Genomic DNA, 12,947 nt, shown 5'->3' with positions numbered 1-12,947 from the left:
AAGTACTTTTTGTTCATAAAAGTACTGCCTGCTACAGTATTCTTGCAATTTAGATGAGATTTTACAGTCTACACCTCGGACTGGTTAAAAAAAGAGAACTATTTGGATGCTGGGCCTCAGGGTAGGGGGTTATGGATGGTACTCTTTCGGGAGGGCAGTAACGAGCTGCGAGGTCTGTCCTGGACCGGTCCTTTCCAGCACTTCTATCAACGAGTGGGAACAGGCAACGCGATGCAGGCTCAGCTGGTCCGTGGGTGGCAGCAGATGTCTTGGCACGCAGGGAGACTGAGTGGGGCTGCCGGAGTGAAGACTGAGCCCGATTCTTCAGTGCAACGCGTGAGGGAGGGCAAGGATGACAGGCAGGTGGAAACGAGAGAGATTCAGACTCAGATGCAAGGGAAGGCTTTTCCCTGGCAGAGCAGTCGTGCAGTTGCCCAGAGCAGCTGGACAATCTCCATCCTTAGAGATTTTCAAGACCCACCTGGATAAAGCCCTGAACAACCTGGCCTGGCCTCATAACTGAGCCTGGTTTGAGGAAATGGTTTAAGTAGAGACCTCCTGAGGTCCCTTCCAGCCTGAAATAGCTCATCCTCTGATTCCATGACTGTCTATTCAACTTTAGGTTTTGTTTGAGATTTGCTTCTGCTATGTAATTTGCATGTCTAAAATGTTACATGCTCAGTCTGTCCAGAAAGCTATCACACATTCAGCTAGCACTTACTGTGCATGTGTATTGTGTGTCTGTGTGTGGTTTCTGTGCTCCGTTTTAAAAATCTGGGCCTCTACCAAGCTCATATTTTATAAATAATCATGTTGCAAGTGTTATTTGCATCTCTGTGCTTATTACTGTTTCCTTTTCCTGTGCTAATTTCTCGTGTAAACTTGCCACACAACTGATACGCTTTTTTGTTTCTACAGAGGGAGAATATATCAAGATGTTCATGCGGGGTCGACCAATCACAATGTTCATTCCTTCTGATGTAGAAAACTATGATGATATCAGGACAGAACTGCCTCCTGAAAAGTTAAAACTGGAGTGGGTGTATCCTTATCAATAATTACTTGTGACTCGCTTTTTCTTGTCTTCATTTTTTTTCCTTTAGGCTCTAGGAGTGTGTTTTCTGTGTTCAGTAGTAAAATTTACCCCAAGGAAAAGGTAAAAGAACTAATTTATTGAAGCAGTCTAAATAGTTTGTACTTTAAAGTACATCTTTAAGCTGCAAAAAATTCCAGGCATGGAAAAAATATATTTTTTCTGTATTTTTTTTTCCTCCTCTCCTCTATGTTCACTTTGAAAAGGCTAGAGCTATGAAAAATCCTGAACAAGATGCAGAATTCCTTGTCTACAGAGTGAGGATTGCAGAAGTTCTCCGTCCACAAAATTCTTAGTGCTGTTTAACATGTTTCAGCCCCGCAGTTAAAGGGTTCACTTCTTGGAAGACAGTCGGCGCTGAGCACATCTATCGTGTGAAGAATGGAGTTAGTCTGAATGTGACTAATGACATTTCTCCAGACACAGCAGGTCAGGAATTTTTGTTCAGTATCATGTCTTAAGTTCACTATAAGAAACATGCTCCTGAACATGTTTGGGTCCTTCCCTTCTGCTAGTCTCAGGGAATACACTTAACTTTTAGAACCACAGCTTAATGGAAGAGCCAATAGAAACTATGTGTCAGTAAAATAGCATGGGCTGGGCAACCCTTTAGTTGGTGTAATTATCTCAAGTTTGGTTCTTCTGATATTACTGAAAGCCCTAAGGTTTTTAGGAATGATGATGATACTGTCATGTGTCAGGATATATACAGGAAGGGCTGCCCATGCGCTGTCAGCTAAGGCAAACATATATTCTAATCCACCTATTTCCACTTACAAAAGAAGATTTATCTATAGTCTTTCTATTTTTGCAAACAAATAGGTTTTTGAAACTGATAAGATGGGGCATTTAGTTGAGGAGGATGGGAAAAAAGTGTCCTCTGAACTTTAGCAAGTTTTTGGAAGTGTAGACCATAAAGGAGACAAGTTTTTGATTGAAAGTCCTGATCAAAAGGAAAATAGAACTCTTTTCCAGACTTTGCAAAATTGTGTTGCCATGTTTTCCTGCTGCCAGCCCTCTTGGGTGTTGATTTGTTGATTCTGGTATTCATGACCATGCAGTGAACTAGATCTGGCTGAATTGTTGTTGTTGTTTTGTTTTGTTTTGTTTGGTTGTGTTTTTTTACTGAGTTACTCTTTAGCAGGATCAACTCATTAATTTGATTTACTCCACAAATATATAAGGGCTAGAAACAACAGACAAGGGGAAGATCAAATCTATATTTTCAGCACTGAGGACTTTGGATGAATGAAAAGTGATCATGAAATCACACCCCTCAGTTAAGTAGGTGCAAATCCCTGTGTGGACATACTTATTTAATGTCCAAAGACCTTAAGTTCAGGTTAAACCAGTTTCCTGCTGAGGGCTAATTAAAGTGAAATAAATCCAGCCTAAACAAAGCTGTCCATATGTTTTTGGAATCTCTTTAAAGAAATGAATCTTATATGTCATCCTAAATCAGACCAGTGTTTCTCTATGTAAGGAAGACTGGAGGACTGTTTATAATTGGACTTTCCTTTGCTGGTGCCATGTGCCTGACTGGTCAGCTACATCAGAGTAAGAATAGATGAAAAAAAGGTTCTGATGTTTGCTTTGTAGGTGGGCTGCATCCTGTGGTTTGTTCAGGTGCTGACATCAGCACCTGTGGAATCAGCAGAATGGAGTTAGATTTTGTTTGTGCTGCAGATTATTGTTGACTGCAAAAAAATATCTAAGCTGCTTGGCAGGATTGAAGCAGCCCGTGAGAAGGAAGATGTGAGCCCTTGATGGTGGCCCTTGAGTGTTTTTGCATAAATTTAGTTTGCTTTGCTGTGCAATCCTGCCTGCTGCAGGTCAGCAATGATTAAGACATATCTGAAATTCCTAGTAGTAGAGGCATGGGCTTAGTAGCAAGGGAGATCACTGTTGGTACTGCTGTTAGCTGTTGGGGATATTATAGCATCTTTCTCACAGTTTGAAAGTCAATTTCTGGAGGGAATTTTTGTGGGTTTTAAGGTTGTGGGTTTTTTTGTCGTCATTTTCATTTGTTTTCTTGTTGTTTTTTTAATGATGCTCTTCCTAAGAATAAGTCAGTATTAGAGGCATTCTAATGTATTGCAGAATTGCATGGGGCAGTGACTATCCTAGCCAATTCAAATAAATAAATCACTGTTTATTTGTGCTTCTACATATCATTTTTGAGACAAAGCCATTCTCTTAGTTGGCCTAAAAGTCATCTTTACAGTATTAAGCCTATTGTCTTTGAATTTGCGTTCCTGGAGCATCAGTCTTATTGAAAGATTACCATTAAAATATAATGAAAATTAAACAGCAATGTTAGCTATTTTACTGTAGAATCACAGTCAATTACTAATGTATTTCTTTGCTACTTTATTCAGAATGGACGGAGAAGGGTAGAACTGGTGTGTAGCAACCCCTAGGGTCGTTTCAAATGAAGAATGAAGAGTGCAAAAGCATCTCACAAAATACACTGTTGTTTTCCATGTTTCTAGAAAATGCCACCCCTCTTTCGTACCGTCTTATATAGGAGGGATGAAATAAAAGAATGCACGAAGGTAGCGTACACCATTTCTTGCAGCTTCAGGAGTGCCAAAGCTCCGCGGTACACGCCAGATTATTCAGCCTTACCTCCCCATGGTAGGCTGCTTTTTATGAAAGGCATATTTGCATAAGTAATTAATCCCGTTCCAGTGTGGATGTTCAAAGATGTCAATCTTAGCAAATCCTTACCACTACACTCCCTTTTGTGGAGGACAAACCGACAGGATCTGCCTTTCTCCTCTGAGGTGCTATTTAGGACAGTGTTCTTCGGGCCTCCGCGCAGAAATAATAATTTCAACGCCCATCAGATTTGGAAGCTCTGGGTGATTTGCTTTGCTTTTGTAAAAGGGCCATTGTCAATATTATCCTTTTGTGCTATTGACGCTTACAAAGTAAAAAGAAAGGAAAATTTAGTGGGAAGATAAAGAGTGATAAGGCAAGAACGAAGGCATCCTGTTTTTTTCTGCTTTCAGCATTATATCACATAAGCATTTCTCTTGATATTATTAGTTAAGCAGGCCAGTGAATAACATCTGCGTCAGAGATCTCACGTGGGGCTCTGTAGTAAGTGCTCTGCAAACGATCCTGTTTTCTCTTTGTTACTCCTAAGAGATTTAATTGACAACTCAATGCAATGTCCCAATTGGAACCAAAATTTTTGCGTATGCCATGTTAATGGGGCTACAAAAGAAGAAAGATCTCTATTGTAGGTAGTGCTTTGACTTTTTCAGGGGATGACTGGAAAGAATGTGGTAGGGTTTTTTGATTGTTTTTTGTTTGTTTGTTTTTTTCATTTTTGTAATTTTTGGTTGGATGTTGAGTGGGTTTTTTTTTGTGGGAGGGTAGGCCTTGTTCATGAAGAATAGAGGTCGGGCCATCAGTTCAGATGTCGGTTTAGGCTCGCGTATCTGCTAATGTTTGTAAGGAAGGGTTTGCTCCATGTGGGTCTTTTACTTCATTCCCTTGCTGTCTGATCAACCAAGACCTGTGGTTGGGATCTTTTAGCTAAAGTTGCTTAGGGTATTGCCCATATTTTCCTTGTTGCTACAAATGTGTTAGTACCTCTAAGTTGCAGGACATAATTTGTAAAAAGTAATTTCATTTTTAAAGCTCCAGAGCTACTGTTGCAGCGTGAGATGGGACTTAATGGTGTACAAGGACCCTGGGGGCTGACATGTGGGCAGGCAGCCCCTTAGGAGTCTCCATGAAGAAAAACCACCTGCCTCAAAATATCAGGTTCGAATAAAGTTTGATCTGGGCTAACCGAGGTAGGACTGTAGTGCATAAAATTCTTTAATGCCATTGGTGTTGGAGAGGCAGGATGGGTTTTCTGCAAAATCATCTCTTTTATGAGATGTGTTTTGGTTAGATTCACTCAGTTTTGCCCTTGCCAGCTAGCATCAAAGCTTGTTTGCTTTAGAAATATTGAAAAATGTTTCGCAAAGAAATTGTTTTCTGAATCTGGCAGCTGCTCTTGCAGAATCTTGCCGTTTTCTGAAGAGCATCAGGAATTTTCCCACACGTGTTGGAAAGGCCAGCTGGAAGTGCTGCACTTGCCCTCTGGAATGCCAGTGCTGCTGTAGGAGCCGTGAAGCCAGGGCAGCGAGTATCATCACTGCCTAGTGAAACTTCCCAGCGTCAGACTTATAAGCTGACACTTAGGTTTGTCTGTCTTCAGCATGCCTTCTACTTCAGTATGCTTTATTTTTGTGTCTGTGAAACATCACTTTAAATGGGTTTTGTTTCCCCAAATCTGTTGACCATTTTTTTTTAAACTATTATTCACTAAATTTATACTATACTTTCAGAGAATAATATAATGAAGAATATGTTTTGTGTCATGAGAACAATTGCCCATTGTTTCAAAATTTATATTTCCCGATATGCACTGATTATGACCTTGACTTTAAACAAATATATGCATCTAGATATGGGTATCGTGGGAGAGACTGTCGAGCCAATGTTTACCTCCTTCCTACCGGAGAAATAGTGTATTTCATAGCATCAGTGGTGGTACTATTTAACTATGATGAGAGAACTCAGCGACACTACTTGGGTCACACAGACTGCGTTAAATGGTCAGTATGTAACATTTGTGCATGAGTGTCTGTGTGCGTGCGAATAATGCAAAAGGATTTTTGTTGTTGTTTTAATTCTCTCCTTTTGTCTATGATCTTATTAGGGTCATCGTAATAGTCATTATTTTCTTTTCCATCAGTCCCAGTGGATTACACTGTAGTAAGTACTGTCTATGTGAATGGTGATAAAGCAGTCCTTGCTCGCTTATGGTTTCTAGATTTAAATATAAAACAAGAAGAGGATGCATAGATAATCTAAGAGTGTCAGATTAGAGACAGAATATTTGTATAAATTATTCTAAATGGATATCAAAGTAATTAAAAGTTGTCGTCAGCCCGGTTCTAAGTCACAGTGATTTACAAGCAGTATGACAAAGGTATATACCTAAAGGAGAGTTAGAAAACCAAATAGAACACTGACTGATAGTTTTATGATTTTATTTTTTTATTTTTATTTTTATTTTTTACTAGATATCCCATCCAAGCACTAAAAGTGGGAGACCAGAAAGGCATTTGCAAATGAAACAGCAAAGCAGGAAATTTGAACCCAACATCACTGGCAGCACAGTTGTTCACTTTACAGTGTTAGTTTGAAAAATGCTGTGAGGCTTTATGAATTTCATAGAGCATGAAGGCTCCTTGCTTTAGGTGAATGGAGGAGAAGAGGAAGAGGAGTTCCTCTCTAGCCTCACATCCTTTTTTTTTTTTTTTTTTTTTTTTTTTTTTTTTTTTCCTGCTTTGCTCTGATAGCTGTAATTGCTTCCTGTGGGAGGAATGCCATCAATCTTGTGCTCTTCACACACCATCTAGAAGACTGATTTTAAATGTTTTTGGTTTCCATCACTATGGCCTGCCTGCCACCAACATACACTTTGCCTTTTTCAAGGGTTTTCTTCGCCCTTGTAATTTTAAAGAGAAAGTAAATGAGAAATCCAGTGTAAAACTGAGTAGGAGGAATTTTGAAGTTGCAACAGCTTTTTTTTTTTCCTTTTTTTCCCTTTTTCCTTTTTTTTCCCTTTTTTCTTTTTTCCTTTTTTTTTCCTCACATGAGCTTCAAAGCAAAATATGAAAGGCAAAAGCGGATTTTGACTTGAACAAATAGTGCAGCACACTTAAAAATTTTACTAGTACAATTAAATCAGTAGCTCATTTCAAGTGATGATAATCCCTGGCACAATCCCTCAGCTGACTTTTCAGTTGTTTTTCCTCCCTAGGTTCACAAACAGGTTTTAGGTGCACAGCACAGTACACTATAATGTTCACAAGTATGACAACTGCACCTAGAAAGAATAGGACAAGACAACGTATGTTTTCTTACAGTGGATCCCTGATAGATGCAAATGTTAGAGTTGCCTGGGTGGATATGAAGGAGGCTGCTGTGGCTCCTCTGGCCGTGTGCTAGCAGCCATTGCAAATGCCTGGGTAAATGATCCGGATTTTCCGATACAGTGTGTAATGAAATATTCCAACGAGAAAAACGTTCAAGCTGTCTTGTTAAAAATGGGATCTTAAGTGTCCTCATAGGCTTCTGTTGAGCAAACAAATATAATCTAAAAAAACCTCTCAGTTTTGAAGACCAATGGCAGCAAAAGCAAGTCATATTTCTGTCTGTCTTAGTCTTGCAGTTCATCCAGACAAAATTAAAATTGCAACAGGACAGTTAGCTGGAGTGGATAAAGATGGAAGGGTAAGTAATAGAGCTGTTGAGCAGTAGTATCTTGTTTTGAAAATCAGGAAAAAAGTGTTGAATTTTTCATCATCATCACCTTTTGTTTGCAGTTTATTTTATGCCATGCATTTTCTGAGATAGTATTGTTTTGAAAGTAATGAGAAATATCATTACTCATCATACTTTCTCATAATGAGAAATGCAAAAGATAGCAACTGAGTGTTCGGATATATATTGAAAAGACAGAACTTATGAGTTTCTGCTATCTGCAGCATCAGAAACTCAGTTTGAGTTCTGAAAGTAAGTGAGCAACTTCATGTGGCCTTCCAAAACAATTACATTTCTCCAACATTCTTTCCAATGTGTCTTTCCTCAAGGTAAAACAAGCCACCAGATCTGTAGGGCTGTGTCCTCTTACATCTTCAAGGAAAAAGAAATTGGCTTTGGGAATTTATGAAAGATGTGACAAGCTTTCCTACAAACTCACCTGCTTAAGGACAGCTGCCTTTAGCAGCCAGGGACAAGAATATTTAAAAGAGTCCATTGGAATTGGAATGACCAGCTTATTTTTAATAAGTTACACACAGTAAAACGTAACAAAAATATTTTTGAGGTGTAGAAGCCTTATTCAGGTGCCCAACTTAAATCTGTATTTCTTTTAAGAAATTGGCGTGGCTTTCTTATGACTGTTCTTATGACTTCCACTGAATATGTGTTCAATGTCCTGCTAGGATTGAGAAGGGTTTTTGATGTGGTGTTTCTGCCCCCCCGCCCCTCACATCAGCCATACAGGGTGTTATCTTTATTATGGCTGTCCTAAAGCCATTTCCATTCCTGCTTTATTAGCATTTGTATCACATTTATGAAGCTAAGCAGGTTTGGGATAATATTTGGATGATGTATAGCCTGAAGGATTTGATTTGGTGGTTGATGATGGAGCACTCAGTGACATCACTGTGATGCACTGTGGCCAATTTTATGTATTTTATATATATATGTGTGTGTGTGTGTGTATATATATATATATATATATATATATATATATGTAGTGCTTAACCACCAGTTTCATTAATATGTAGTCGATTTTTTTATGCGGTGTTTTAAGGTGGGCTAAGTTTTATTTTTGTGACTCGCTGTGGTAGTTAATTTCCTGCTCTGATCACAATGCTGCCATGTCCTAGCCCGGCCATGGTGAGCAGGAATTGCCTGGGATCTTGGCCTAAAGGCGCTCGCCGGTGGCATCACGAGCAGAAGCTGTTGGCATTCGGTTCGTGGTGCTGGCATTAATGGAGACGTGTGTTTAATGAACTTTGTTCTTTGCACCTGATGTCCCGGCTGCAGTCAGTGATGCTGTGTGTCCCGTTGCTTTTGCGCAGCCTTTGCAGCCCCATGTCAGGGTGTGGGACTCGGTGAGCCTGGCGACGCTGCAGGTCATCGGCCTCAGGACTTTTGAGCGCGGCGTGGGCTGCTTGGATTTTTCCAAAGCGGTAAGGCACATCTTTCTCATTTGACCTTTTAAATGCTTTGTCAAATTCTATGAAAAGGGGAGAGAAATTGCTGGAGGTTTTTAGGTGCCGTTTTCTAGCTGTCCTGCTTTGAAGTGTGCCGGTAACATTCGTAAACTTTATAAAAAATAGCTAATGGCAAGCTAGGTGGAAAAACAGGAAACTGCACACGTAAAGCTGTAGTATCAGACTAGCACACCAGGTTAACAGGCAAGAAATACCTTGGTTGGAAATAAATACCTGTCCTTGGGAGAGAGGAGGTTTATCATTTATGTATTAAATATATATATATATTAAAAACACATCAGAGCTCCTGTAGTGCCAAGCTGTGATTCTTTCATGCTAGTGAGAGGATTTATAAACAAAAATGCAGCAAAATTTCGTCTGCTGTTTCCTATTAAAGAGCAGGAGAGAAGGACAGAGTGTCCCATGGAGATCACCCAAACTACCCGTCCCTGCTCAAAGCAGGGACAGCCCAGGTGTCTGCTGAGTGTTGAATGTCTTCCAGGATGAAGACCCAGTAACTTCTCTGGGCAACCCACTGAAAATAAATGCTCCTACTGTCTTGTTGCGGTTTTACTAACAGTTAAACATTGCTGAGCTAATTAAATCGAGGTTTTTGTCTTTCAGTAAATAAAATAGTTCTTCTAATACTAATTTTTGAATAGCTTTTAAAATAAACTTTTCCATATATGAAATAAAAGATATACTGTGTAAATAGAATAGTGTGAAAGGAACCTGCAATCCCTAGAACACATCGATAAAACTTAGAAACTCAGATTTGTTAAGGTAAAGAAATACATGTTCCATCACAAAAAAGGAAAAAAATGAAACATTAAAGATTAGATTTTAGTTTTTAGTTCCATTCTTTTATTCTTCTCTCCCCAATTCAGTATTGACATGTATTTTGGAGACAATCTGCTTGTAGTAGTGCCTGGGAATGAAAAATTCAGCCACCTCACTGTTTTCATAATTTGTTAGCAAATGAGAGCTGTTGAACTGTCAAGAATCAGCTTTAAAGTACGCATCTCTCTATGCAGGTTCTGGAAACAACTGGTTTGTGCAATTGTATGATGGTGTCAATTAATATATACCTTTGTTCTGAGAGTCTCAGCCTGTTTTATGAAAGGTGAATAGCCACATTTGTTGTAAATTAGTCAGAGTGAGCTATGTAAGTTATTTAAACTTTAGATGTTAGACTTGGTACTTCTGTAAATATTTTTTTTTTTTCAGAAAATATTTTCTTTGCTGCAGTTTTACCAATTGTCTAATGAAAGTTTTGGTACTTACTGTTTGCGGGAAAACTGAAATTTGTTTGCAAAATCTTGATCACTCAAAATTATGTGTAGATACCAGTAATACTAAGGAAAAAAAAAAAGCACAAATAGGAAAAAAAATATTTATTGAATAGAAAAAGAGAAGCAGTTTTGGTTTAATGCTTTCGGCATGGTATAACAAACGGGAAGGTAAAAAATTATGAACTACAAAGACTGGGTGTTTTTTTCTAAAGTTTTCCTAAAATATTAATTGAATCATGAGAGGTTATCCAAAATATTAGATTATCTGAAAATTTAGATATTTTACCTTTAAAAGAAATGATAAATGCAAAAACTCCTTGTTTTCAAGGATTTGCCTGATCTATATTTGTGTCTTGGTGATTTTTAAAATAGTACTGTCACACCCTATTTTAAAATGTGATTTGGAAGTACTTTGGCATTACTCTTTTTTTTTTTTTTTTTCTTTTCTTTTCTCTCTCTCTTTGTTTAGGATTCTGGTACTCATCTGTGTGTGATTGATGACTCTAATGAGCATATGCTCACGGTGTGGGATTGGCAAAAGAAATCAAAAGTAGCAGAAATAAAGGTAAGTAGTGTGCAAAGAAATATTCTAAAGTATAAGTGCTTTTATTCTCAGAAGGGCAATTACTTGTAGGACGTGAATTTGGTTTACAGCAGTATTGCATCATTATAGTTTCTAAGTATTACAAGATCATTATAATACAAAATACATGTACTCTTAACATGTATATGCAAGAGTTTTGACTATGGGAGCATTTGTTACATTTTACTTAGGCCTAAAGTTCATTGCAAATTAAAAAATTCCCTAGTAGTGTCTCAATTAAAAATAAAAATAATGGTAATTTTAGGGAAATAAAGTGATAATGCCGTCTGTAAATTTTATTTTTAAAAGACAGTTCCCAGTGTTCTGTATTGTCTTTTTCTTCTGAATGTGGTTCCAGACACTGATTCTTTGGATACATGTGTGTCTCCATCAGTACTTCTGTATATTGTAATCCAGACTTTTTCTTTTGTTCACTGACAAGTGTCCAGAGGTGGAGCACTCTGTCAGTCTAAAATCAATTGCACTAGAACACCCAAAATAATAATTTACTGGTGAAGTCTACATTTTGGGATTATCTTGCTTTGTGTTACAAGATCAAGGTAGCAAGATATAGATGTAGAACTGAGAATTTTTTTTTTAATTAAGCAATTGTTTTAATCAGTAAGTCAAGTACTCGATAAACATATTTCTCTATTGGACTACAAACTTGCAATTTCAAATAATGAAATCAGATTTGTTTGGCCTATTTTGCTTTAATCACGTAGACCTGATGTTAATTGCATGCTATTCTATATGTCTTTAATGTAAATTTGCCAGCATTTTCATTTCTTTGTTGATACTGAATGTGAAGCTAATTGGCATATGCCTGATATTTCCCATTTGCCTTTTTAGTGACATTTCGTTTTGACTATATTACTCTTCTGGAAGCTCCTTGCTATTTCAGAATTAACCTAAACAATAAGGAAAACTTCCCCTTCAATTATTCACAGTTAGCAATTGGCCTTGTGGTCTGTTAGGGACCTTCCACAACATCTGAGACTGTTGTGAGCTGAGAGCTTCTACCCTTCAGTTAGCACCTCAAGTGGACACCTCATTTCACCTGAACTTGACTATTTCTGCCCGTCCAGTTTTAGATGGCTTGTGGACGTGCCAGGTCCACTCATGGCAAGTTTGGGTATACGAAATAATTTAATGAATGCGATCATCAAAAACAATGAAATCAAACAAGTTTACTTATCTAAAATGAACCTAAAAAGGCACAGTGAAGGGGTGTATCTTCATTAGTCTCACCGGTGCAAATTCAAGGTGCTGTTCTTTTAGAGCAGGTGCTTAAACCCTATAAATTTTCCCATAAAAACAAATGCCTTGGTGCATTTTCATAAGTATTTTGTGGAGTCATTGCCTCCAGGAGATTGAAGCAAAGACAATTCTGTAGAATTTTCATTAAAACTTAGATAAATGACCAGTCAGTTTGGTATATTCGTAAAATTTTGTTGGTAACATGTTCATATAATATTCACTTGGGTGTCCTCACATGAGGAGGCAGGAAGGTAAGAGGAGGTTTAAAAAAAAAAAAAAAAAAGTGTTTCAAAGAAAATGGATGTAATTGTGGTATGTTATGATTCTCTGTGTTATCTCTATCATAGTTTTGTTATCCAAAATAACAAACTAATCAATATGGAAACAGACTTGTTTTAAATTTTAAAAAAAAATTATTTTGTTCCTTTTGGGTAGCACTAGCTTTAGCCATTCCAACTGGTAGAAGGATTATAACAAATAAAAAAAAAATGAAAAGCCCTACTTTTCTACTGAAGTTTTCTAAAATCCTTTAAGAATATGAAAGGGTAGTATTAAAATGATGTGTGTGTTTGTTCAAACAGTTGATTTAACATGGAAGTATTTATGGATCCTTTCATATATCCAATCAATCAGATATTCATTTTATTCTATTTTTTTTAAAAAAAAAAAAACTTGGGATTTTTCATGTGGGTCTAAAAGCTAATGTTCCATCTGAATAAATGCTTCTTCTGTTGTTCTTTCAGACTACAAATGAAGTTGTACTTGCTGTAGAATTCCACCCGACTGATGCAAATACCATAATAACATGTGGCAAATCTCATATATTTTTTTGGACATGGAGTGGCAATTCATTAGCAAGAAAACAAGGGATATTTGGGGTAAGAATGCCTTTATATTGGGTCAGGTTTTAAGTCAGTGGA

General features: G+C 37.6%; 1 protein-coding gene across 3 annotated transcripts in view; it reads left to right on the top strand.

The window, feature by feature from the left end:
- Positions 1 to 12,947, top strand: part of EML4 (EMAP like 4) — a 136,509-nt gene that overhangs the window by 99,706 nt on the left and 23,856 nt on the right. For all 3 annotated transcript variants that reach the window (XM_088527404.1, XM_088527402.1, XM_088527403.1), the window contains 6 exons: positions 919 to 1,042; positions 5,563 to 5,712; positions 7,330 to 7,399; positions 8,758 to 8,868; positions 10,654 to 10,749; positions 12,771 to 12,905. In XM_088527404.1, the coding sequence (XP_088383530.1) occupies positions 919 to 1,042; positions 5,563 to 5,712; positions 7,330 to 7,399; positions 8,758 to 8,868; positions 10,654 to 10,749; positions 12,771 to 12,905 (686 nt within the window). The remainder of the gene's footprint in view (positions 1 to 918; positions 1,043 to 5,562; positions 5,713 to 7,329; positions 7,400 to 8,757; positions 8,869 to 10,653; positions 10,750 to 12,770; positions 12,906 to 12,947) is intronic.

This window comes from Tinamus guttatus, unplaced genomic scaffold (genome assembly GCF_059628265.1).
Source record: "Tinamus guttatus ecotype Peru unplaced genomic scaffold, ASM5962826v1 Tinamus_guttatus_pri_ptg000286l, whole genome shotgun sequence".
In the NCBI taxonomy this organism is placed as follows: domain Eukaryota; kingdom Metazoa; phylum Chordata; class Aves; order Tinamiformes; family Tinamidae; genus Tinamus; species Tinamus guttatus.
This window is presented reverse-complemented; position numbering and strand designations above follow the sequence as displayed.